The sequence below is a fragment of the Vigna umbellata genome, chromosome 2 (genome assembly GCF_029865625.1).
Source record: "Vigna umbellata cultivar VRB3 chromosome 2, Vumbellata_1.0, whole genome shotgun sequence".
NCBI classification, from domain to species: domain Eukaryota; kingdom Viridiplantae; phylum Streptophyta; class Magnoliopsida; order Fabales; family Fabaceae; genus Vigna; species Vigna umbellata.
The window spans coordinates 21,846,566-21,870,599 of record NC_142166.1 but is presented as its reverse complement, the minus strand read 5'-3'; the positions used below and the strand labels follow the sequence as shown (position 1 = coordinate 21,870,599).

The 24,034-nt window shown below is 36.0% G+C and overlaps 1 protein-coding gene across 1 annotated transcript; it reads right to left on the bottom strand.

Annotated features, from left to right (window-relative positions):
* Nucleotides 1-21,135: 21,135 nt before the first annotated feature.
* On the bottom strand, nt 21,136-22,245 carry LOC148203617 (protein FAR1-RELATED SEQUENCE 5-like). Its single transcript, XM_088107681.1, has one exon. It carries the CDS (start codon nt 22,243-22,245, stop codon nt 21,136-21,138), a length of 1,110 nt encoding a protein of 369 aa, XP_087963807.1.
* Nucleotides 22,246-24,034: the final 1,789 nt, after the last annotated feature.

Here is a 24,034-nt window from a genome sequence, read left to right as displayed (position 1 = left end):
TGGAAATCGACCAAGACCAGAATCCGGGAAAGCGGGACTAAAACCGTCCAAGCTTAGAGCTGTTAGTAAACAGTTGGTGGTAAAAGCTGAGACCACTTCCGGCAACTTACCATTTGTCCATGCCATTATGGACGTCCACATATCCGAACAGTTTGTCCCGCCTCAATTTAAGATATACGACGGAACGACCGATCCGGACGACCACATCAAGACGTTCACGAACCGGATGACGTTTCATACGGGGAACGACGCCATTTGGTGTCGGGCTTTCTCTTTATCGCTAGAGGGAGAGGCGCTAGAGTGGTTTAACTCTTTACCCCCAAATTCCATTGAAAACTTTGAGGGCCTCAAAGTTATGTTTGGACGCTAGTTCGCAAGTAGCCGAGCTCAAGACTTAACCATCTTCGAGCTCGTAAATCTCAAGCAAGGGAAGGATGAGCCCTTAAAGACGTTCATGGATCGATATCAGAAGATTGTGCGATGGGTAAAGGGGCTTAACTTGGAGCTCGCCCTCCAATATCTACTGTCGACACTGAAGCTGGGCCCCTTCAAGGATAGCGTGTGCCAACGGGCACCAAAGAGTATAAAAGAGTTGAGAGAGAGGGCAATTGACAAAATAACGGTTGAGGAGATGAAGCTATCGTATAAGAAGGAGAGTCAAGACGTGAAGGGGGAAAGGGCGGATGATAAAAAACAAGATGGCCAGGTTGGAAAGATAGGAGGATTTAAGCCGAGAGAACCACCCAGGGGGCCGCATTTCCAGCAGTACACCCCCGATGAATGTAAGACCCTAGGAAAATGTGGTAATTAGGGAATAATGTGGTTATAAGACTTGGACATTATTATTGGTAATTGTTGTTGGATTATTTGATGTTTTTCTACAATTATAATTATTATGTTATTATTTAATGTTATTATTGATTAAGTAGAACACATGGTTGGTATTTTTTTTCATGATGATTTGTGTGGTGTGTTGTTACCAATATGATGTGTTGGATTGATGGTAGAAGAGTGATTTGAGATTTAATAGGTGTAGGCCAAATTTTAGAAAGAAAGAGATTTAAGGTAAACTTTTGGGTTTAATTGTATTTTGGGGGCCCAAGGGCAAAAGAGTCTTATATCATCATTAAGTGGTGTGGACATTAAGTTGAGGGTGTAGAAAGAAAAAGAATAAAAATAAAATCTGAAACGAAATAGAAAGATTATGTGATTCTTTGAGATATTTGGTGGTTGTTGATATTTTAAATATTAGATAAAATAAAATAAGAAAGGAAATCTTGGTGGTTTTATAGATTAAGTGAAAGATATTATTTTAATTAAAAAGATAGAGATAGAATAAAAAAAGATAAAAAGGAGAAGAGTAAAAGGGGGCTGCATATTGCTACCCTAAAATCCAAAAACGAAAATTTGAGAGTTAAGGGAGAGAAGAGACGTTTCTAGGAGAGAAGAGGAAGAGTTGCAGAAAACCTAGTGCAAGGGAGGACTCATTGTATTTTTGAAGTTAGATCAAGCCCTAGGATTGACCAAGGTTTGAGAAACTTACCTTTGTTTGTTAATTATTGTATGATATATGTGCTCTTGGTTATTTGATTAATAATCCTTGTTGATATATGTTTATATGATTATGATTATAGTTGTATATTGCTCTTGTTGGACAAGGGTTTATGTATGTATTGCGTAGGGTTTATGTAATATTTGTGTTGGGTTTTTCCTATGAATGTATGTATGGTTGTTGGGTTATCTCAACAAAGGGTTTGATGTTAAGGGAGAATAAAGTTATGATTCATGGGGGTTTCCATGCAAATATATATTTTAAGTATTGGGTTAAAGGAAAGAAAAGAAGTCATTCCCGCATATCACAAAACCTGCACTGGTGTTTTCGTCGTTGCGAAGTCGTTCATTGTTGGATCGGGATGAGTTTTGGACAGTGGGTTCCAGAAATATGGTTTTTCATTTTGATCATTGTGGATCGTCAATTGGAGATTTACGTTGGGAGGAATAACCTAAACGAAAAGAGGAAAGTATTTCCGCATATCACAAAACCTGTACTGGTGTTTTCGTCGTTGCGAAGTCGTTCACTGATGGATCGGGCTGATTTTTGGAAAGTAGGTTCCAGACATATGGTTCTTCATTCGGACCATTCGAATCGTAAATTGGACGTCTAGTTTGGGAGAAAACAGTCTCGCATCAGCAACTCTATTTTGGAGAAGTTGTAGAACGTGATGAGAATCAGAGGATGAGTTTAGGGGTTCTGTTTAAGGTTAGGTTTGACTTGTTGATGAGATTAGAGCATGTGTGAGTGTTGGGATGTACCTTAGTATGTGATTGATGAGCATGAGAGTGGAAGATGAGGTCTACTTGTTGTACCTAGTAAATCCTGGTGCTATCTGTGAATAAGTGCTTCCTTTTGCCTTGTGTGCATTGAAGGTTATTCGGGTATTGAGCCTTCCTTGTGTGTGGGTGAAGGTGGCTTCCTTGTCCTTGTATAGTAGGATAAAATTTTCCTTGCTGATTTGTGGGACTACTCGAATGTATCTGTATAGGGAATCTATAGATGGACTGTATGAGGAATCTACAATCGATGAGGTAGGGTACAAGAGTGTGATTGAATCTTTCCACTGAGGTGTTTATGGTATAGTGATGCTCATGGTGTTTTTCATGACTAGGATAGTCATGATGGTGGTGTATCTATGTTGGTGATCATAGTGGTTGAGATGCTTCAAGTGATGTTATGTGATAGCGATGTTACTATAAGAGTGTAATAAGTAGTTAGCATAGGTACTAAGGAGTGGATAAACCAAGAGTTTGTTGGTGAGATGTTAGTGATTACATCAAGGGTTGGTGATAACACTCTAGATTTACATATTTTTCTAGGTTAAAAATCTTTTCTTAGGTTTCTTTAGTTCTTAATTCTTTAGAAATAGACTAGTTTAGTGTAAAAAGGTAAAAAATAGGATTTTGATAAAAATTATGATGGAAGCTACTTCCAGCTGGATTCACGCAAGGAGGAGTTCCAAACCAGAGTAGAACAACCATGGAAATAGGTGCAGCAGAAAATGGTGGAGGCCTCACAGCTTAGAAGGCCTTCCTACAAAGGAAGGAAGCTAGAGGAAGGTGGAGAAGAAGAAAATCAAGAGTGACTCAAGAGAAATAGGGCTGGAAATTAATTTCTGCAGCATTTCACTAAGCTCAAAAGTGAGAAAATACAAAGGGGAGGCCTTCTTATTTATAGGTGAAGAAGGGCCTCAATTCTGAGCTAAATTCCTTCCAAAATTCAAAATAAAAGATGAGCTTGGAGGCCAAGTCAGCTGGGTCACGGGAAGCATGCTGGGTCACATGGACAGTGCTGCCAAAACGTGCTTCAGGCTGCTTCGCTGGCGCTGAAGCCCCCGTTGTCTAAGGGTGCTGGAGCGCACGTGAGCCAGGAAGTTCATTTGATGCATCTGAGTTGGAGCCCCCCTGTCTGAGGGGGCTGGAGCGGCCCTGGTGTTGATTCCTTGAAGAATGTTTTTCCCAAATCTGATTGGTTGACCATGGCTCTTGTTTTTATTGTATCCAACAAAAACAAAACAACCACATAGTATTAAAAGAGGAAACCTTCTAAGACATAGAGAAAGAAAATCAAGAAAGAGCCTTTAAAAGTTCTTCTTCAACTTCCCTTTCCTAGCCTTAGCATGAGTTAGTACTCTTTTAGATGGCTTGCCTAACTAGGTTTCCATCAAACCCTCCCTCTTGAAGAACGATTTGTCCTCAAATCGGAAAAGTAAAGAAACACAACTTTGGCTTAGTACTTCCCTCTTGGATCAAATTTTTAATCCCCGAAAACGGAGTCAAAAACTTGTTAACCCTCGGCAAGTGTAACCGAATCGTATCAAGTACTAATCTTGGTAAGACCAAGTATCGTTCTCCCAAAGGACTCACGGCCTAGACAATTATGTGATTTATTGATTAATTAAGACTTGTGAACAAATTGTTGTAAGTTTCAAATGCAAAAGACTGAAAAGTAAATATGTATGCATGTGATGATCAATGGGCAAGAAGAAACAAAACACGTGAATTGAAATATATGGATGAATATGTTGTTGGGGTTTATCAATTTCATCCTATCCACTCTCTTGTATTTAGGAATTCATCATTCTTTTCAATAATGTTAAGGCCACTTTCTAAATTACTTTAAACCCAATGTCTCGGCAAAGAAAGCCTAATCATAATCACTAGTTTACAATGTCTTGTCTCCCTAGCAATTAGTCATGCATTATAGTGAACAAAAGCTTAAAGGCAACCAACTATCTTACTCCTATGTCTAGGTTTGTAATATACTGTTGGGAGAGATTCCCTAGATCTAGATTTCCCTTTATGTGTCCATATCGACAAAACCAATAATCATGACATCGAATGAGTTAAACAATGCATGCTTTGAGCAAAGAGGAAAAACCCTAACTATTAATGAAAGAAAGCATGTATCATAAAAATGATCTTGAAGAACAAATTCCATACAAGAGAGTTTCAAAGGATTTACATTGATTCCCCAACAACAATAAAAGTTTAGTTCTCCATCGTCATGGAAGAACTAGATGAACAATGGAATGAAAGAATGGAAGAGATACAAAAACCCGAGAAAGAGAAGATGAGAGCTGTCACCATCTCCAATTCTACCCCCAAGGGGTGAAAAGTATGTTTCTGCTTCGTTCCAACCAAAGATACAATCCCTAGGACATGCAAGTCCTTAAATAGAACACAAATAACAGGAACCAGGTCCAAGCCCATAAAAATTATAGAAAAGTGGCCCAAGGCCCATAAAAACGCCACTTAACGGTAAGTGCGAGTCTTCAATTTTGCCCCTCGGCTGGTGTTTTTGCCCCTCATCGGTGATTTCGGCACCTGAAAACTAGTGCTCAGCGGAAATTACCGCTTAGCGCCACTCGGTCGCAACTTTTTCTGTACTCTGGTTGACTTTTCTACATTCTGGTTGACTGGTTGACTTTTCTTGTTGATTGATTGACTTTTCTGGTTGACTGATTGACTTTTCTGGTTTCTGGTTGACTTTTCTGCATTCCAATCATTCGGTACTTTAACTCTTCTTTCAAACCATTCAGTTAGCCTACAAAATCAAGGGAATCTAGCACAAAACCATTAAATTCACCTTCAACTCTCTTATTCACAAAACTAAAGCAAAAACATGAGTTAAAGTAAGTTTCTAAGTTAAAAAGGGTTGATTGATTATCAAAATTAAGTATAAAAATAACGGTTTTTCAACCATTATCACAACCCCAAACTTAAAACTTTGCTTGTCCTCAAGCAAACAAGATTTAACTCAATCTTTCACCAATCCATACAATGGTTCACCACATTCAACAATCCTTCTTTCAAGACAAGTAAGTACTTAATTTAGCTCATCACAAAGACTTCAATCAAGATGTGCACATGCTTTAGTGTTCCCGCAATCACATAATATCCAACAAATGCTCTTTTCATGAATGATCAATCAACTAAGCATAGATGTTCTTATGTGTTCATGTAATCTATCCTCACTAGATAAAGTGTTTCACTCAAACACACAAGTGTATAGGAGGTATTCACTCATTCACTTTACTATCACAATGTCACATGAATCAATTTTGCCTTTCATTTAACCACAATTAAAAACACTTACAACCAAGCATCATCACAAGGACTTTTCTATGGCTTATAATGTGCTGGGCTAACAAAAAAATTGGTTTTTCTAGATCACAAAACCCTTGAGTTAAGAGAATCATCTAAGCACAACCATTCTTACTTATTCCCAACTTTGTTTTGCATTAAGCTTTTCTTTTTCTTCTTTTCTTTCTTTTTTTTCTTTTTCTTTTCACATGCTTAACTTTAGCTCAATGCTTTTCATTTTCCCTTTCTAAACTTCCCAACAACCTCAAACTTGAACATTTATCAATACCATAAGATATTTTCAACTCAACTCAAGGTAAAGCTTTTCAAAAAGGATTTTCAAATCATGTTCAAGGCTAAGGGTTCAAAGGATAAAACACATAGTGCTCTCTTTGAGTGGGCTAAATTCATGCATTTGGCTAACAAAAGGGTTACCAACAAATGGCCTTAATCATATGATGCAAACAAGCAAGTGATTCAATCATAGAAAACCTGGGCAAAGTCATTCATGCTTTCAAAGTAATAGTATTCAACAACAACTCTGGAGCTCAAAATCTCACACATAAGCTCATTCACATTCCACATAAACATCCTGCTTAGCATCATAATCACAATCATAACATCATGCATTTGTTCACAAGGCTTGTGAACCACCTGTATAAGCATATAATGTGCACATTCTCAATCATCAATCAAGATCCAAACATGATCAAGCAATACTCATCATGCAATAAGTCATAAGCAAACCATCATAACAGAAAAAGTTCAAATTGAGTACATCAACCCTATTCTAAAAACAGAAGCAAATAAGTTAAATATAACAAAAGATAAGAAGAATCCTACTCTAGTGCTGATAGCATCCATCAGTAGATGCTATCTCAGTTCCTCATCAACTCATGCTATGATCAGAGTCTTTCTCCTCTCCTTCTTCAGCATCTTCAAAATTATCATCCTCATCCTCTTCCTTCATAGCTGGAGCTTCAGCTGCTCCAACTCTACTGGGTTGTGCCTGGTCCTCTCGCCATACTATCTTAGACAATGAGGAAGTGTTGGTCATGCTTATAGGAAAGGAACTTGCTGGAATAGGGTTGATCTGGTTCCTTCTCCTTCCTTCTTAATACTGTAGTCTTGAATCTCTTGCCCGATGAGGATTCTTTAGAGGAATATTTTTCCTTTTCCTTTTCCCTAGGTCCCTCTTCTTTTGATTTGGAGGGTTCACCCTCCCTCTTGGAATCTTTCCTAGAGTAAGAAGAATCAGAATAGTCTCTTTTAGAGGAAGTTTTCGTCTTCAACTGTTGCTCTAATTGATAACAGTTGAAAAACTGTTATTTTCATGCTTAAAATTGATACTAAAAGCAACCTTTATTACTTAGAAATTAGCTTGAAATCATGCTTTTGGTTATATTATTAGAAATAAGAGAGCTGGACAGGTTTATGCTTGATTTCAGTGTTTTTATGCAAGTTTTAAGGTGAATTTGGTGAAAGAAGTGAAGAAGGATAGAGATGGAATCAGAAAAGACATCAAAAAGTGCAAAAGGAGAAGCCGCAACTGCCGCTCAGCGGCAGTTTACCGCTGAGCGGCACTCAGGCAGTCACGTTGGCTCCGGTGAGGGGTGAAAAGGCCGCTGAAGGGAGAAAAACAACTCACGCACTTACCGCTGAGCGGCACTATTTTGGGCTTGGGCCTAATTTTCTGTAATTTTAGAATAGTATATAAGCTTTGGGACGTCCTAGGGTTTGTATCTTTGGCAGAGACGAAGCAAACACTATCTTTCATTCTTTCATTATTGTTCATCTAGTTTCACCATGAATATGGTGAACTAAACCTTGTATTGTTGTTGGGGAATCAATGTAGTCTTGTGAAACTCTCATATAGAATTTGTTTTAACATCTTATTTTAAGACTTATGCTTTCTTTCATCTTTAGTTAGGGTTTTTCCTCTTTGCTTATTGTTTGCTTTGTTTTACTCATTCATTGCCATGATTATTGATTTTGTCGATATGGAAACGTACGGGGAAATCTAGATCCGAAGAATTTCTCCCAATAGCATATTGGTTGCCTTTAGGCTCCTGCACTTCAGAACTAATTACTAGGAATGCTAGGAATTGTATGAACTCGTAATTAAGGATAGGCCTTCTTGCAAGGTGATTTAGAGAGTGGCATTAGCAATTGATGAAAAGAATGATGAATTCCTAAAAGTATATGAGAGTGGATAAGATGAAATTGATAACCCCAACAACATACTCATCCATTTAATTCATTAAAGTGTTTGTTTTCGTCTTTTCCATTGATCATATTCATGCATACATGTTTAATTATTGTCTTTTGCATTTAAACCCTACAATCAATTGTTAACAAGTCTTAAATAATCAACAAATCATATAGCTAACTAGGCCGTGAGTCCTTTGGGAGAACGATACTTGGTCTTACCGAGTTTATTACTTGATACGATTCGGTCACACTTGCCGATTGTTAAAACAAGTTTGTGGCGCTGTTTTTCGGTGTTCATAAATTTGTTATCAAGTTTTTGGCGCCGTTGCCGGGGACTCGTGGTTTAACTAGTTCATTTGTGTGATTATTGATTATCTTTGACTTGAATTTTGAATTTTGAATTTTGAATTTCAGTTTTTATTTTTTCTGTTTTTATTTTTATTTTTATTTTTATTTTATTTTATTTTATTTTATTTTTATTTTTTCTGTTTTTATTTTATTTTATTTTTATTTTTATGTTGCTACAGAAATCATTGACAATATGGCTACTAGTGACAATGAGCTCAACAGTGAAAGAGGAGCTCCTATACAACAAAAAGGAGTTCTATAGTTACAAACCCATGATGCCTTGCTCGCACAAAATAAGATACTAACTCAACAACTGGAGACTCTTACAAAAACACTTGCACAACTACCAAAAGAGTTAAAGACTGTTGCACAGGCTCAATCACAGTTGTGTGAATTATGTGGAGGTGACCATATCAATGGTCAATGCACTTTTCCAGTAGAAGCATTAGAGGATGTAAACTTCATGGCCAATCAATACCGTCAGGGGAATTTTAATCAAGGGTGGAAACCACACCCAAGCATTGGTCACGGACAAACTGGGCAAGCTGGACAAACTGGGCAATACAATAAGCATCAACAACAACCAACCTTATGGCAACATATTGCTATACTTAATGAAAGGTCAATAAGGATGGAAGAAACTCTTCATCAGTTCATACAGAAAACTGAGTCTACTCAAAAGAGCACTGAAGCTGCTATTAAGAATTGAGAGACTCAAATGGGTCAGATTACCAAGCAGTTGGAAGAGAGGCCAAATAAAAATTTTGGGGCTAATACTGAGGTTAACCCCAGGGAAGAATGCAAAGTGGTGGAGAGTACAAATGATGAGAGAGTTGAGTTAGAAAAGAAAGAAAAAGAAAAAGAAGAGAGAGAAAAGAGAGAAAAAGAAAAAGAAGAGAAAGAAAAAGAAAAAGAAGAGAGAAAAGAGAAAGGAGAGAGAAGAGAGATAGAAAGTAATGATATTTTTCCTTTTCCAATAAATCAAGAGAAGCAATTTGATTTCACAGAATTATTCAAGATGGTGGACAATGATGTACCTTGGAATCAGATATTACAATAAATTGCAGTTTATACTAAACCTGAAGAAGAAGTCTCTACAAAGAAAAGACGTAGAGATGATGATACAAAGAAGTATAAAGCTGTTAAAAAGGAGCCATTCCCTCTAAAGGCAAAAGATCCAGGAGGTTTCTCTATTCCATGCACAATAGGGAAGAAAAGGATAAACAAGGCCTTACTCGATTTAGGATCAAGTGTTAACTTGATACCTTATTCTTTACTGGAGCAGATCGGTGATGTTGATGTGAAGCCTGTAAAAGTTAACTTAGTAATGGCAGATGGATCTTCAAAAGAACCCTATGGAATAGCAGAAGATATTATAGTTTGTGTGGGAAAACTCCAGTTCTTGGTAGACTTTGTGGTGATGGAGATGGAGACTAAAAAGATACCCATTATTCTTGGAAGACCGTTTATGAAAACGGCCAAAGCTATCATTGATGTGAACGAAGGTATAGTGGTGCTCCAAGACAGAGAAGAGAGAGTTGTTGTAGATGTCTTCAAAGAAGAGAGGTAGATACAGGAGGAAGAAACTAGTCATAAAGCTGCATTTCAAGATGTACTCATGACTAGCCCTCAAGATGAAAAGCCAAGGTTAAAGGTAAACATTGTTTATTGTTTCAGGTAGCAGAAAAAGAAAAGATTGGAAGAGGAAGAAAAGTTCCTGATGACTGGATGAAAGAACAACTCCAACTGGGTACACCTGTGAGATTCAAAAACAAGTTGTGGGTTGTGAAAGGCTATAAAGAAAAGGAGATGATAGAGATAGAGTCTCCATATTCTAGAAGAGTCAAAACAGTACACCGGAAGCAGTTGAGGAGTTGGTGGAATATGGACATCAACCAAGAAGAAGGAACTTGAACTTTATTGGGTCAAGCTAATGACGTTAAAAGAGCGCTTGCTGGGAGGCAACCCAGTGATTTAAGAACTTTTAATTTTTGGTTTGGTGATGTAATTTTGAACTTTTGGGTATTTTTGTTTTTGTTATAATTTTGTTACAGAGATATAACATCTACTGAAGGATGCTAGGTGGTTAAGTATCCATTGAAGGATACTAGGTTTGTTACACCTACTGATGGGTGCTGGTGGATTTTGGGTCAGGCTCGTGACGTTAAACAAGCGCTACCTGGGAGGCAACCCAGTTGATTGATTATATTTTTGTTTGTTCTGCTATAGTTGCATAATAGGATTTTGCATGAGTAATCTGAACATGTTATTGCAAGGAGTAAGTGAGAGGCATGGGTAGGAGGCACCTAGGTTAAGCTAGGAAGAAGAAGAGCACTTCCCGAAAGTGCCGCTGAGCGGCAAACTACCGCTGAGCGGTAGTGTCGCAGACTGGGCTTAGGTTGCCCCTAAGCGGAACCTGAGCCCATTAAGGTATTTTTATACCCTAAGTTGTGCCTTAGTTTCTCTTTTCAGATTTTTCTCTGCACACACACTCCTACATACTTTTTCAAAGGTTCTCTACAACTTTTCCCTCATCCCTCTTGAGAAAATCTCTCTTTCACTCATTTTATCACTAGCTTTCCATCTAAGTTTGGGGTAGGAAGAGAGAGCATCATAGCTTGAAAGCATTCTCAGTTCATCTAGCATCTCCACCCAAGTAAGTCAAGCATTTTTCATTCTAGGGTTCTTGAATTTGAATTTGATTGTTAAAGCATGAATCTTTAGGGGTTTTGATTTCTATGCATGATTTGATGATTTAATTGAAGTTTGAATCGATTAAACTGAATGATTTTGATCTGAAAAACTGAAAATTGCATGTGGGTGGAGTTAGGACAGGTTAAAATGAAGTTTTCAAAAATCTGCAGAGTCACCGCTCAGGGGTAAATTGTCGCTGAGCGGCACTCTGACAGACATTAGATTTTTGCTGAATTGCGTTTTGGATTGCTGCATTGGTGGCGCTGAGGGGTGATTTTTGACCCTCAACGGTGGTTTAGCTTCAAAATATGTGTTGTTTGTGTGCTACTAATGAATTACAACAATTTTTGGTGGTTTTACATTTGTGTTTGATGTAGGAATGACATCCTCTTCAAGCAAAAGAATAAAGACCATGGCATCCAAACGAAAAGAAAAGGAACCAGAACAACCCCATTCTAGTAGGTTCCTATCTCGTAAACATGAAAAGCATTTCAAGGTGGTCCAAGATAGGAGGCTACTGATGGAAAGAAAGGTTGGAATGATACCTAACTTTGCTCCTCAATTTGGAGAGCAATTGTTAGGGAATGATTGGGGGAAGCTAGCCACATACCCTACACCTGCCAATATAGCTGTGGTGAAAGAATTCTACACTAATGCAAGAAAGATTGGTGATTATTCAGCTGAGAATTACCTTGGCTATGTTAGAGGCCATGCTATTAGGTATGATCCTGATTCCATCAACAACTTCTTGGATACTGTGTGGGCTGGTGAGCAGTTCCAGTTTGCTCTCTGTATGGAAGAAGGCGCTGATTTTGGTGATGTGGAGAGAGTTTTATGTGTCCCTGGAGGACATTTTCAGAGGAATAGAACTGGCGTTGTAGTAAACATTAGGAGAACTGACTTGACTCCTCTTGCAACGTATTGGATGGAATTTTCTCATGCCAACATTTAGCCATGTTCTCATGTGTCAAACATTACTCTTAGCAGGGCACTCCTCATTTACTGTGCAATCAGGAACTTGAATGTCAGTATTGGACAAGTAATAGCTGATGAGATAAGGGTGTGTGCTAACACAACAAACAACAAAGCACCCTTAGGACATCCATCTTTAATCACACACCTCTGCAAGATAGCTGGGGTGGATACTTCATCTCCACCCTTTGAAAGGCCAAGGAAAGCAATTGATGAGGCTTATTATAGACAATATTGTGGAGGTGATGAAGCAGCTCAACTAGTTCCACCACGCCGTACTCGCAGAGAAAGAGGGTAAGCACAGAGTCGGGCATATGCTGAAACACATGAAGGACATGTACATGTCTCTTATAGGTGCACAGTTACAGTCTATCCACAGAGGGCAGGTGGCTACTGCAGAGATGATTGTTGGAATGTATGATACACCTCCAGCACACAGGTGGACTATGGAGGAATTTCATAATGTGGTAGCTTGGCCAGAAGAGAAGGTACAAGGAGCAGAGCTGAAGCAGCTGAAGCTTCAGCTATGGAGATGGAAGAAGATGATATTGAAGCTGATGATGATGATGCATTTGAGGATGCGGAAGATGAGGAAGAAGAGGAGGATACATATGACAGCTCAGATTGATGAGGAGCTGAGATAGCATTTACTGATGAATGTTATCATAACTAGAGCAGGACTTATGCTTTTGTTTGGTTTTGTGTTCTGAACTTACTTATGTTTTTAGAATAGGGTTTGATGTACTCAATTAAAAACTTTGTCTGTTATGATGGTTTGCTTGTGATTGTGATTGCTTGATAAAGTAATGCTTCATGATACTTTGATATGGATTAATGAGGAGATGTACATTGTATGCTTATACAGGTGATTCACAAGCATTGTGAACAAATGCATGATGTTGTGATTGTGATTGTGATATTAAGCAGGATGTTTATGTCAAATGTGAATGAGCTTATATGTGAGGTTTTGAGCTCCAGAGTTTGTGTGAATGAATGTTATTCCTTTGGAAGCATGAATGACTTTGCCCAGGTTTTCTATGATTGAATTACTTGCTTGTTTGCATTATATGATCAAGGCCATTTGTTGGTAACCCTTATATTAGCCAATTTCATGATTAGCCACTAAAAGAGAACACTTTGTGTTCTATCCTTTGAACCCTTAGCCTTGAATATGATTTGAACCCTTGTTGAAAAGCTTTACCTTGAGTTAAGATGAGAATATTTTGTGGTATGTATAAATGTTCAAGTTTGGGGTTGTTGGAAAATAGAAAGGGGAATTGAAAGCATTAAGCTAAGAGCTAAGAACTATGAATGTGAAAAGAAAAAGAAAAAGAAAAGAAAAGGAAAGAAAAAGCAAAGCTCAATGCAAAAGAAAGTTGGGAATAAATAAGAATGATTGTGTTGATATGATTCTCTTAACTCAAGGGTTTTGTGATCCAGAAAAACCAATTTTCTTGTTAGCGTAGCCACATTATAAGCCATTGAAAAAGTCCTTGTGATGATACATACTTGTGAATTTATTTGATTGTGGTTAAATGAAAGGCAAAGACAATTCATGTGACATTGTGATAATAGAGTGAATGAGTGATTACCTCTTATACACTTGTGTTTGAGTGAAACACTTTACCTAGTGAGGAAATATTCATTGAGCACATGAACATCCATGTTTAGTTAATTGATCAGTCATGAAAAATAGCATTTGTTGGATATTAAGTAACTTTGTGAACACCAAAGCATGTGCACATCTTGATTGAAATCTTTGTCATGAGTTTGATTGAAGTTTTACTTATCTTGCAAAGAAGATTTTTGAATGAGTGAACCATTATACAGATTGGTAGAAGATTGAGTTACATCTTGTTTGCTTGAGGGCAAGAAAAGTTCTAAGTTTGGGGTTGTGATAACAGTTGAAAAACTGTTATTTTCATGCTTAAAATTGATACTAAAAGCAACCTTTAACACTTAGAAATTAGCTTGAAATCATGCTTTTGGTTATATTATTAGAAATAAGAGAGCTGGACAGGTTTATGCTTGATTTCAGTGTTTTTATGCAAGTTTTAAGGTGAATTTGGTGAAAGAAGTGAAGAAGGATAGAGATGGAATCAGAAAAGACATCAAAAAGTGCAAAAGGAGAAGCCGCAACTACCGCTTAGCGGCAGTTTACTGCTGAGCGGCACTCAGGCAGTCACGTTGGCTTCGTTGAGGGGTGAAAAGGCCGCTAAGGGGAGAAAAAAAACTCACGCACTTACCGCTGAGCGGCACTATTTTGGGCTTGGGCCTAATTTTCTGTAATTTTAGAATAGTATATAAGCTTTGGGACGTCCTAGGGTTTGTATCTTTGGCAGAGACAAAGCAAACACTCTCTTTTCCACCCCTTGAAGGAAGATCTTGGATGCTCAGGCTACCTCCTCGTTTTTCTAGGGTTCTATCTTTCATTCTTTCATTATTGTTCATCTAGTTTCACCATGAATATGGTGAACTAAACCTTGTATTGTTGTTGGGGAATCAATGTAGTCTTGTGAAACTCTCATATATGGAATTTGTTTTAACATCTTATTTTAAGACTTATGCTTTCTTTCATCTTTAGTTAGGGTTTTTCCTCTTTGCTTATTGCTTGCTTTGTTTAACTCATTCATTGCCATGATTATTGATTTTATCGATATGGGAACGTACGGGGAAATCTAGATCCAGGGAATTTCTCCCAATAGCATATTGGTTGCCTTTAAGCTCCTGCACTTCAGAACTAATTACTAGGAATGCTAGGAATTGTATGAAATCGTAATTAAGGATAGGCCTTCTTGCAAGGTGATTTAGAGAGTGGCATTAGCAATTGATGAAAAGAATGATGAATTCCTAAAAGTATATAAGAGTGGATAAGATGAAATTGATAACCCCAACAACATACTCATCCATTTAATTCATTAAAGTGTTTGTTTTCCTCTTTTCCATTGATCAAATTCATGCATACATGTTTAATTATTGTCTTTTGCATTTAAACCCTACAATCAATTGTTAACAAGTCTTAAATAATCAACAAATCATATAGCTAACTAGGCCGTGGGTCCTTTGGGAGAACGATACTTGGTCTTACCGAGTTTATTACTTGATACGATTCAGTCACACTTGCCGATTGTTAAAACAAGTTTGTGGCGCCGTTTTTCGGTGTTCATAAATTTGTCATCACTAGTCTATCATAAAGTTGGACTAACTCATTGAGATCATTATAAGGTAAAAGTTCTACCTTATCTCTTATGTCATAGTTGAGTCCACTTTGGAACCTAGCAATTGTTATCTTTTGCTTAGCATGAGTTAGTACTCCTTTAGATGGCTTGCCTAATTAGGTTTCCATCAAATTGTGTTAATTTTTCCTTTTTAGTTAAATAAAATAGGTGTTTTCACTTTTATAAAATTAAAAATAAAATTTCATTTTTCTAGGCTTTATGTTTCATTTTCTTTTACCAGTTTATTTTTTTTTATGTTGCAGGGATTAATAAAAGTGGGCTGATGCTGAAGAATATATTTTGGGCCAGGTCACTAATGGGCCAGCACTGCTTGGAGAGCATATTTGCACCATTGTGATGATAGTTGGGCTACAGTAGCTGCCACAAGCCCACGAGGCTGCTGTGAGGGAATGGAATGAAGATTTTTTTTGGGCCTTTGCCTGTCAGAGTCGAATGGGGATGATGTTGTGCGAAAAGGAAAAGAAGTGTAATGCACTACAATCCGCTGGTAGAGGCTCAAGTCTCTAAGTGCTGAAATGGGTCAAATTCAGATGGGCCAACATTGATTTAATTGTAGAGTGTTTCATCCTGCACCTCCAAGTGTTTCATCCTGCACCTCCACATTTTTTTAAAATACCTACATTACCCATCATTAATACCCATAATTAAGAGATTTAATATTTTAAAAAAAAAATTAAAAGTGGTCAAAGATTCTTGCAGAGATATTATTCCCACTTTCTCTCTCATCTCATTCTCAATCTTCCATTTCATTTCTCCGGCCACACAGCAGCAGGACCCAGCAGCAGGACCCTCTCCTCTGCATTTCCTCTTTCCAGTAGCACTCAGCACACTGCTTTTCCTTCAAATCGGAAGCTTTCCAGTAGCACCCATCACACTACTTTTCCTTCAAATCGGAAGTTTTCCAGTAGCACCCAGCAGTTTCCTCTTCCATTGTCGCACACACATAGGTTGTCCACTATCGCAGACAGAGGTCGTCCATTCTCGCACAGAGGTTGTCCGTTGGTCGTCACGCAAAGGCCAGAGAGATAGAGGAGCTCATCCAATGCCGGCCAATGCAGAGAAATACCTACCCACAGTCCCTTTGAGCACCCAACAAAGGTTGGTTCGTGTTGTTTTTTATGCTGATAGAAATCGGTTATGGAGATCCGATGAACGCTAAATCGGTTATGGAGATCCGACCGAGCCCCTGTTTTATGTTGTTTTTTTTTAAATTTTTTTTATATTATGTTTTAATTTAATATTTAGTTTTTATTTTGTTGCGTTTGGTTGAATTATTTGAAATGTTATTATTTTAGATGTTCTTTTATAATATTATTAACTTTGTTTTAATTTTTTTAAATGTTATGTTATAATTATTTTAAATTTTCTGTTTTAATTTTTAAATTTATTGTTATATTTGAAATAATTTTATTCCTTTTAATAAAATAATTTTAATTATTTAAATTTTCTGCTTTAATTATTTAAATTTTTTGTTCTAATTATTTTATATTTTGTGTTATAATTATTTTAAATATTTTGTTATAATAATTTTCAAATTTCTGTTTTTTTCTTTAATTTTTTAATTTATAGTTATTTGACTTTTATTTGAATAAAATTTTATAATTGAATGAATTATTTATTTATATAAAGATGCGAATTAATTTTTTTTTATTTTTAATTAAATAAATTTAAATATTTTAATTTATCTGTTTTATTTATTTTATATTATTTGTTTGAATTATTTTATACTTTCTGTTTTAATTACTTTAAATATTCTGTTATAATAACTTCAAAATTCGTGTTTTAATTTTTTTAAATGTTCTGTTCTAATTATTTTAAACTTTCTGTTATAATTTTTGAATTTATAGTTATTTGATTTTTATTTTAATAAATTTGTTTTAATTGAATTAATTTTTTATTTATATCAAGATTTGAATTAATTTTTTTTATAGTTAAAATATTTGTTGTTATTTTTTTTGTGAAATATTAGATTTTTACAGTTAGTTAAAAATGTTTTTATTACTTTTTGTAATTATTTGCAATATTTATAATTTTGTTAGAGATTTAAGTTATTTTGTTTGTAATAATATATTATTTAATTTTATAATGAATTAGTTAAATTGATTTTATTTGAAATAAATTGTTTTGAATAATTTAATATTTTTTAGTAGTGAATTTTTTGTAATTATTATAATATTATTGTTAATAAAGAAATTTATAATTGACATGGCTCGTACTCGAGGAGGTTCCTCTTCACATCGCGGAGAGAGTTCGTCACAGGGTGAGAGGCGGAGACCTACAACTTCTGCTCGTAGAAGACGTGGAGCAGTTGAGTCTGATATTCATGTTGAGGACCAAGGAGATGTGAGGTTTCACGAGGATGCAGTTGAGGATCATGAGGATGTTGCTGAAGGTGGATTTCCTGGAGGTCCATTAAACGCTTCAGTATTGACACATTACATTCACCATGTTGCTTATGCGATATGGCAGGGTCGGGTAAGTGGAAAACTTTAATTTTAATGAATATTGTTTAGTTGAAATAATTTTATCGCTAAATATTATTGTTTAGGAACGGGAGGAGATGAAGTTGATCTCCCATGGGAAGAAGTTAAACAGATTAGGATCCTGCCACGAGGGCATTAGAGACATCGTTAATGGTTCTGGTCTGATGTCTTTGGTGGGCATATCATATGACTATGTCGATAGGGGTCTACTACTGACATTTGTAGAGAGATTTCATTTCGAGAGTAGCAGTTTCCATCTCCCCGTGGGTGAGATGACTTTGACTTTAGATGATGTGTCATTGTTGTTGCACCTCCCAGTTTTAGGGCAGTTATGTCATCTAGAGGAAGTAGATTTTGAAGACAGTAGATGCGCCATTGTGGAGCTTTTAGGCGTGGATGGCGGGAGAGCTGGTGCTGAGTTAACTGCAGCTCACAGTGTGAAAGTCAGATTGAGTTGGCTTCGAGACATCTATGCTGAGCATTGTGAACAGCAGCAGTGGGAGTACGCTGCCCGGGCATACTTGTTGCATCTAGTTGGATGCAGTATATTTGCTGATAAGACTGCAACATCCATTCGCGTGTCTTATCTTTTTCTCTTTAGAGACGTACATACATGTGGCCGATATGCCTAGGGCGTTGCTGCACTAGCATACATGTATGACCAGCTAGGAGATGCCAGCTTGGCTTCGACCAGACAGATGGTAGGTTATTTGACTCTGTTACAGGTAGAAATTTAGTTTACAATTTGATTTGATTGAAATTTTTCGATGTCGATTTGAAATAGTGTATAATATTTTGTTTTGTAGAGTTGGATATATGAGCACTTCCCTACATTGGGAAGAAGGCGTATGGTGTCTTCGTACATGGAAGATAGACCTCGTGCTGCAAAGTGGGAGTCACCAAGGCAGGGTTCCACCCTCTTAGAGGTCAGGGTACACTTGGATGCGCTTACATATGATTCAGTCATCTGGTACCCTTATGAGTCACATCGAGAGAGTCGTCCTTTTTACGGCGTTTGTATGTTCTTGAGATGGATCAGGATTGATGAGACATTGTGTCGACATTTGCCTGAGCGTGTTTTTGGGCAGTTTGGATTTCAACAGTCCATCCCTCGAGACCCATCCGTTGTTGCAGATGCGGACATACTGGCGACCGATGATGTGTGGTTGCACTATCGTGATCACGTTGTTAGGGGTGTGTCCGTAAGAAGATTCCCATCTGATTGTGTTGATGGTTACCTTCGTTGGTTTAGGATCATATCTCATCCTTACATTATTCCTGCTGCTGATGACGACCGACCGAGTCTTGCTCCCAGCCTCCGACGTGACATTCCTGATGAAGTGCCGCAGCGTCGTAGATCAACTTCACAGTCTGGTTTACTGGTATGTTTACCTACATTATTTATATTATATAATTTTGTTGTGATTGTTTATATAATTATGTGTCATCGTTATAATGTAGGGTGTAGTGAGGACATTTGGTAAAAGGTTACAACAAATGCTCTCTTGTAAGGAAATTCCCGAGGGGACGATAGGATACACTCATGCACGGGAGCTACTGGATTTAGCTGACGCAGCCGTTGAAGAGTACTCACCGACCAGGATAGCTGCCAGGAATGTTCGTGACAGGCATGTTCGTGGAAGACAATCTACTTCAAATTGAATTAGCTTTTATACTTTTATTGTATCCCATTATATAATTATTTTGGACTCATTTTCTATGTTATTTTTTCCTATAAAATAACATTAAATTTTATATATGCATGATATTTAATGTTTCTTTTCATTACATTTTTTAACTAAAACAGCATTACATCATGAATCCGCTAAGTCAACATAGGAGGTAGTAACACCCATCAATTCTGAAAATGCTTGCATCCTATTTGTATACGAATATGACCACATTCACGCGTCTGGATAACAATTAGTTGAGCATATCACATCTGTCATAGGCAAAGGACAACCATCTTGTAGTTGAACCTGTAAATTTCGTATTAGTAAAAAAATCTTATCGTGTTGCAAATCAACATAATAATAATAATGTTACCTGTACGAAATGATTGCCGTTAACATGTCCTATACATACTAAGTGATGTTGTCTTACATCAAAAGGCGGTCTGGTACGCAATGGGAATATCGTATAGTTCTGACTATGTGAAAGACAAACTAGGATGACGTTATACCGATTAACAATTGCATACCCAATGTCTGGTATAGTCATCCACTTGGTTGCATTAGCCTATAAGGAATAAAACAAATTGTTATGATAAAACTAATAAAACAAATAATAAATACATTGTGAAGTATATGAACGCGTACCTGACTGTGGGTCCACCATCAAAGACCTCCTTAGTTGTTCTAATCTATCATAGCCTCCCACTAGTGTCGCATATTCATCACGCCACTGACTCAGTTCTTTATAAAGATCATTTCGTATAATGGGCCAAGAATCTTCCCCGAGCCCTAATGACGAAGCAATGCATCTATAACCACAGTGGCCATCAACAACGACATCAACAATATTTAGAATGTATGGTTGACAAATAGGATGAAATTGGTTTATCATAGGTACTCTCCTTCGTTGCCTAGGTTTATCCTTTAGTTGAAATTTATTTTTTGCAGACGAAGATTCAATTGTTGACTGAAATGTGTCTACATGCTCAAAATATGAGGGATCACGCTTTGTAGACCTCTCTATTCTTTAGAGTTTTTTCTTTTGTGCACCCTTCGTTTTAACTTTATGCAATGGAGGTATCATAGATGTCATTGCAGGACAAACAATGTCAAGTAACTTTTGTTTAATTGTCACTTTACCTCCAATCTCAACCTCCTTAAATTTTTCTTCAACCATAGTCAGCTCATGTTGTATGGATAACTCTGGCTGTGATCATTCGATACAATATCTGAAATAGACAATCTTGTCCACATCACATGAAATTCACCCAAAGGAATCATACCAGGGCCATAACGTGCTAATTCACAAGCACAGGGGACACCGTACGTCCGTCTAAGTAGGCATCCACATCTTCCCGTATCGAGACCTACAAGATTCAGTCGTTCTAATTCTTTAGCTATTAGTCCTAAAGCATATATGGATACTCATCCAACAAGATTTTTGTATTTTATGCCTTTATAAGCTTCACTCATAAGATTCAGACTAATTTCGAACGACGCTTTGATCTTATTATGTTGCAACACAATTACATTATGAATGGCATCCCAACAAGAACAAAGATCTCCCATACTGTTTCCCAATACTTTGTTTAAGTTCCAATGAGCAGACTCAACCCTAACAAAAATAAATCAACAATATTATCAAATATTCAAATACAGTGTAAACTAATATAACATTAAAATATACCTGTTCGTTGTTGTATTCCCTAAATGCATAACTTTGTTTGTCCATGCCTTCACAAAGTAAGTATTGTATGGAATAATCCAAGTATTATTCACATATTCAAATAATAAAGGGCATGAACGACAGGTGTATTCAAAGTGACTCACACAGTCCCCAAACATAGATTCATCTTCACAATTCATGACGTTCTCCTATTCTTCCATTATGACATCACATGCTTCCTTACAATCAAGTAACATTTTGCACTTCACTAGTACATTTTTTGAAATATGGAAGTGACATAACAACTGATGTGACTGAGGAAAGACATTGCCGATGGAATTCGTCAAAGACAAGTCTCTATCGCTGACAATGACTTGTGGACCGATATCAGATGTCAAAAATAAACCTCTAAGCTTTTGAAGAGCCCAAGTGAAATTATTTTGACGCTCACTTGATAAGAATGCAAATGCGACTGAGTAGGTTAACACAGTAGATGTCATACCAACAATCTCTAACAATGGCAACCGATATTTATTTGTTTTGTAAGTTGAATCCATTAACAAAACAACATTAAATGCATTCAATAACTTTATTGCATCAGGACGTGTCCAAAAGAGGTCACTAGCAACTTCAGAATCCTCTGCACATCTACTCCAATGTATGTAATTATCCTGATCCAACATCATCATCAATTGTTGCAGCTCAATTCTTGACCCTCTCAATGAGCATTTATATGTATACCTTGCTGTGTAAACTTGTTTTATTGTAGTTACATTATGCTCATTATTTTGTTTCAGAGTCAACAAAATATTTGCTGGTGTTACTTGGATTTTAGTCATATCAACAAGTACTGCTTGTTCAGTAGGATTTAACCTACCAGCATAAGGATGCCCCACTAAAGTTTTTGCTAAATCATGGTTATGGTATCCACATATCACTTGTAATACCCACCCATCGCCATTACCAGATGGTTTGCCCCTTAATTGGAAAGGACACTCACATTTTCGGGTGCCATATGCACTAGGTTGGTCGGGTTTGTATTTTCTATATTTTCCGCCTCTTTCACATCCTAGCAATACAAACGTCTTCCTCATAGGTTGACCGATAGCTTTATCGGATCTTATAGTCACCACAACAAATCCTAGATCATTTGCAATCCCTTTTACCCATTCAATTAAGTTTTCACGAGAAGAAAAAATTTCATTTGTTGTGAAATTATTCGTCAAATCTTCCTCAGCAACCTCATTTATAAATGATGAAAATTCTGATTGCATGGTACAATTTATTTCAGAATCCATCCCATAATGATATTCGTCCATTTAAATTATAATCACCTATAAAAATAAAAAATAATACAATAAATTTATAATTTATAATTATATTATAAAATCAAAAACTAATACAATAATTATACAATTATAAATTTATGAACAATATAATCTAACTTAAATCAAACACCAAGTTAAATAAACATAAAACTATATAAAAATTATTAAAAATTATATATTTAAAATGCATTTTTTATATTAACAACAAATAGTAATTATAAAAATAAAGTTAACTAGTTTTATTCAATTTTTATATAAAACAAACCTACTTAAATAATATTCATAAAACAACATGGAAAATTATGAAAAAAATTACATATTATCTAATTATATTATAAATTCATAAAAATTATACATATACTTAAATATAATTATAGAATAATAAAATAATATATAAAATAACTACAAATTATATAAATGAATGAATGACTGTCAAATATCTTAGGAATTTTTTAAATAAATGCTAATCCTTGCTTGTAATAATTGAGTATTCAAATAGGTAACTCAGTTTTTTTCCATGAAAAATGTATGTTCAGCTTAATACCAAGCACTGATACTAAATGAGATAGGCGAAAAATTTTCTTTTTCGGATATGGAAATCCGATATATATATATATATATATATATATATATATATATATATATATATATATATATATATATATATATATATATATATATATATATATATATATATATCATTGAATTTCCATATGCAATAGGTAATTGAGTTTTTTATTCTAAATTACTTTTATTAATTTTAATAAATTCAGAAAACAAAATTATATCAATTAAAAAATATATAATTTCATTATAGACTAATACAAAATCATAAATAATTTTAAAATTAATAAAATAAGTAAAACAATAACATAATTAAAATTTTATGTATAACATTAAACATGTATTGGATATTGATATCTGAATTCTCACTATCGGATCTCCAGGTCCGATTTGTATGCATTTCGTTATTCTCAATTTGTTTCAAAATCATATGTAAAGATAAAAATTAATTTAAATATTAAAAATAAATAAACTAAGGTAAACAATATACATAATATTTAATATAATCTAAGTTAGTATCGGATATGTATATCCGAAATTTCATATAATCGGATTTCCACATCCGATGCGCATCAATCGGATCTCCACATCCGATTCGCAGTCGATCGACATCATCGGCTACCCGCAGTCCATGAGTTCATATCGTTTCATTTTCGGTAGCATGCATTAACGAACCTAAATTACATCTCCATCAATAACAATCCAACCATGAAATCTATCTATGCACACACAGATTAAAAATAAATACTAACCTCTTTCTACAGCAAAAACACAAAGAAGAATGAGGTAATCCGAAACTGCACCAACACAAAGAGTCAAGCTGCCAATACACCACTCCAAACTGCACACTCGGAACAATACTTCTCTTTAGATAATACTCAATGACTCTCAAGAAAAAAAATATTATCAAAGTCCAGTGAAGAGTTGTGAAAGAGCCGTATGGTTTCTTTATAAAAAAATGGGATGCAAGAGGTGTAGGGGTGAGGGGGTGCAGGAATGAAGGGTCCAAGGAGTGCAGGGGTGAAGGGTACAGAGGAGCAGAGTGCATGTTTTTTAATTGGTGGAAAATAGAGGTGGAGTCAATGGTGGTACGGAAATTTTCAATAATCAAAAGATTAAACTTTTAAGTCATTTATTAATTAAGGGTATTTTAAGAAATTGGAGGTGCAGGATGAAATCCTTGGAGGTGTAGGATGAAACACTCTTAATTGCATCA

Excerpts from the sequence above, each read along its gene's own strand:
- LOC148203617 (XM_088107681.1), bottom strand. The coding sequence starts at position 22,245 with ATGGACGAATATCATTATGGGATGGATTCTGAAATAAATTGTACCATG.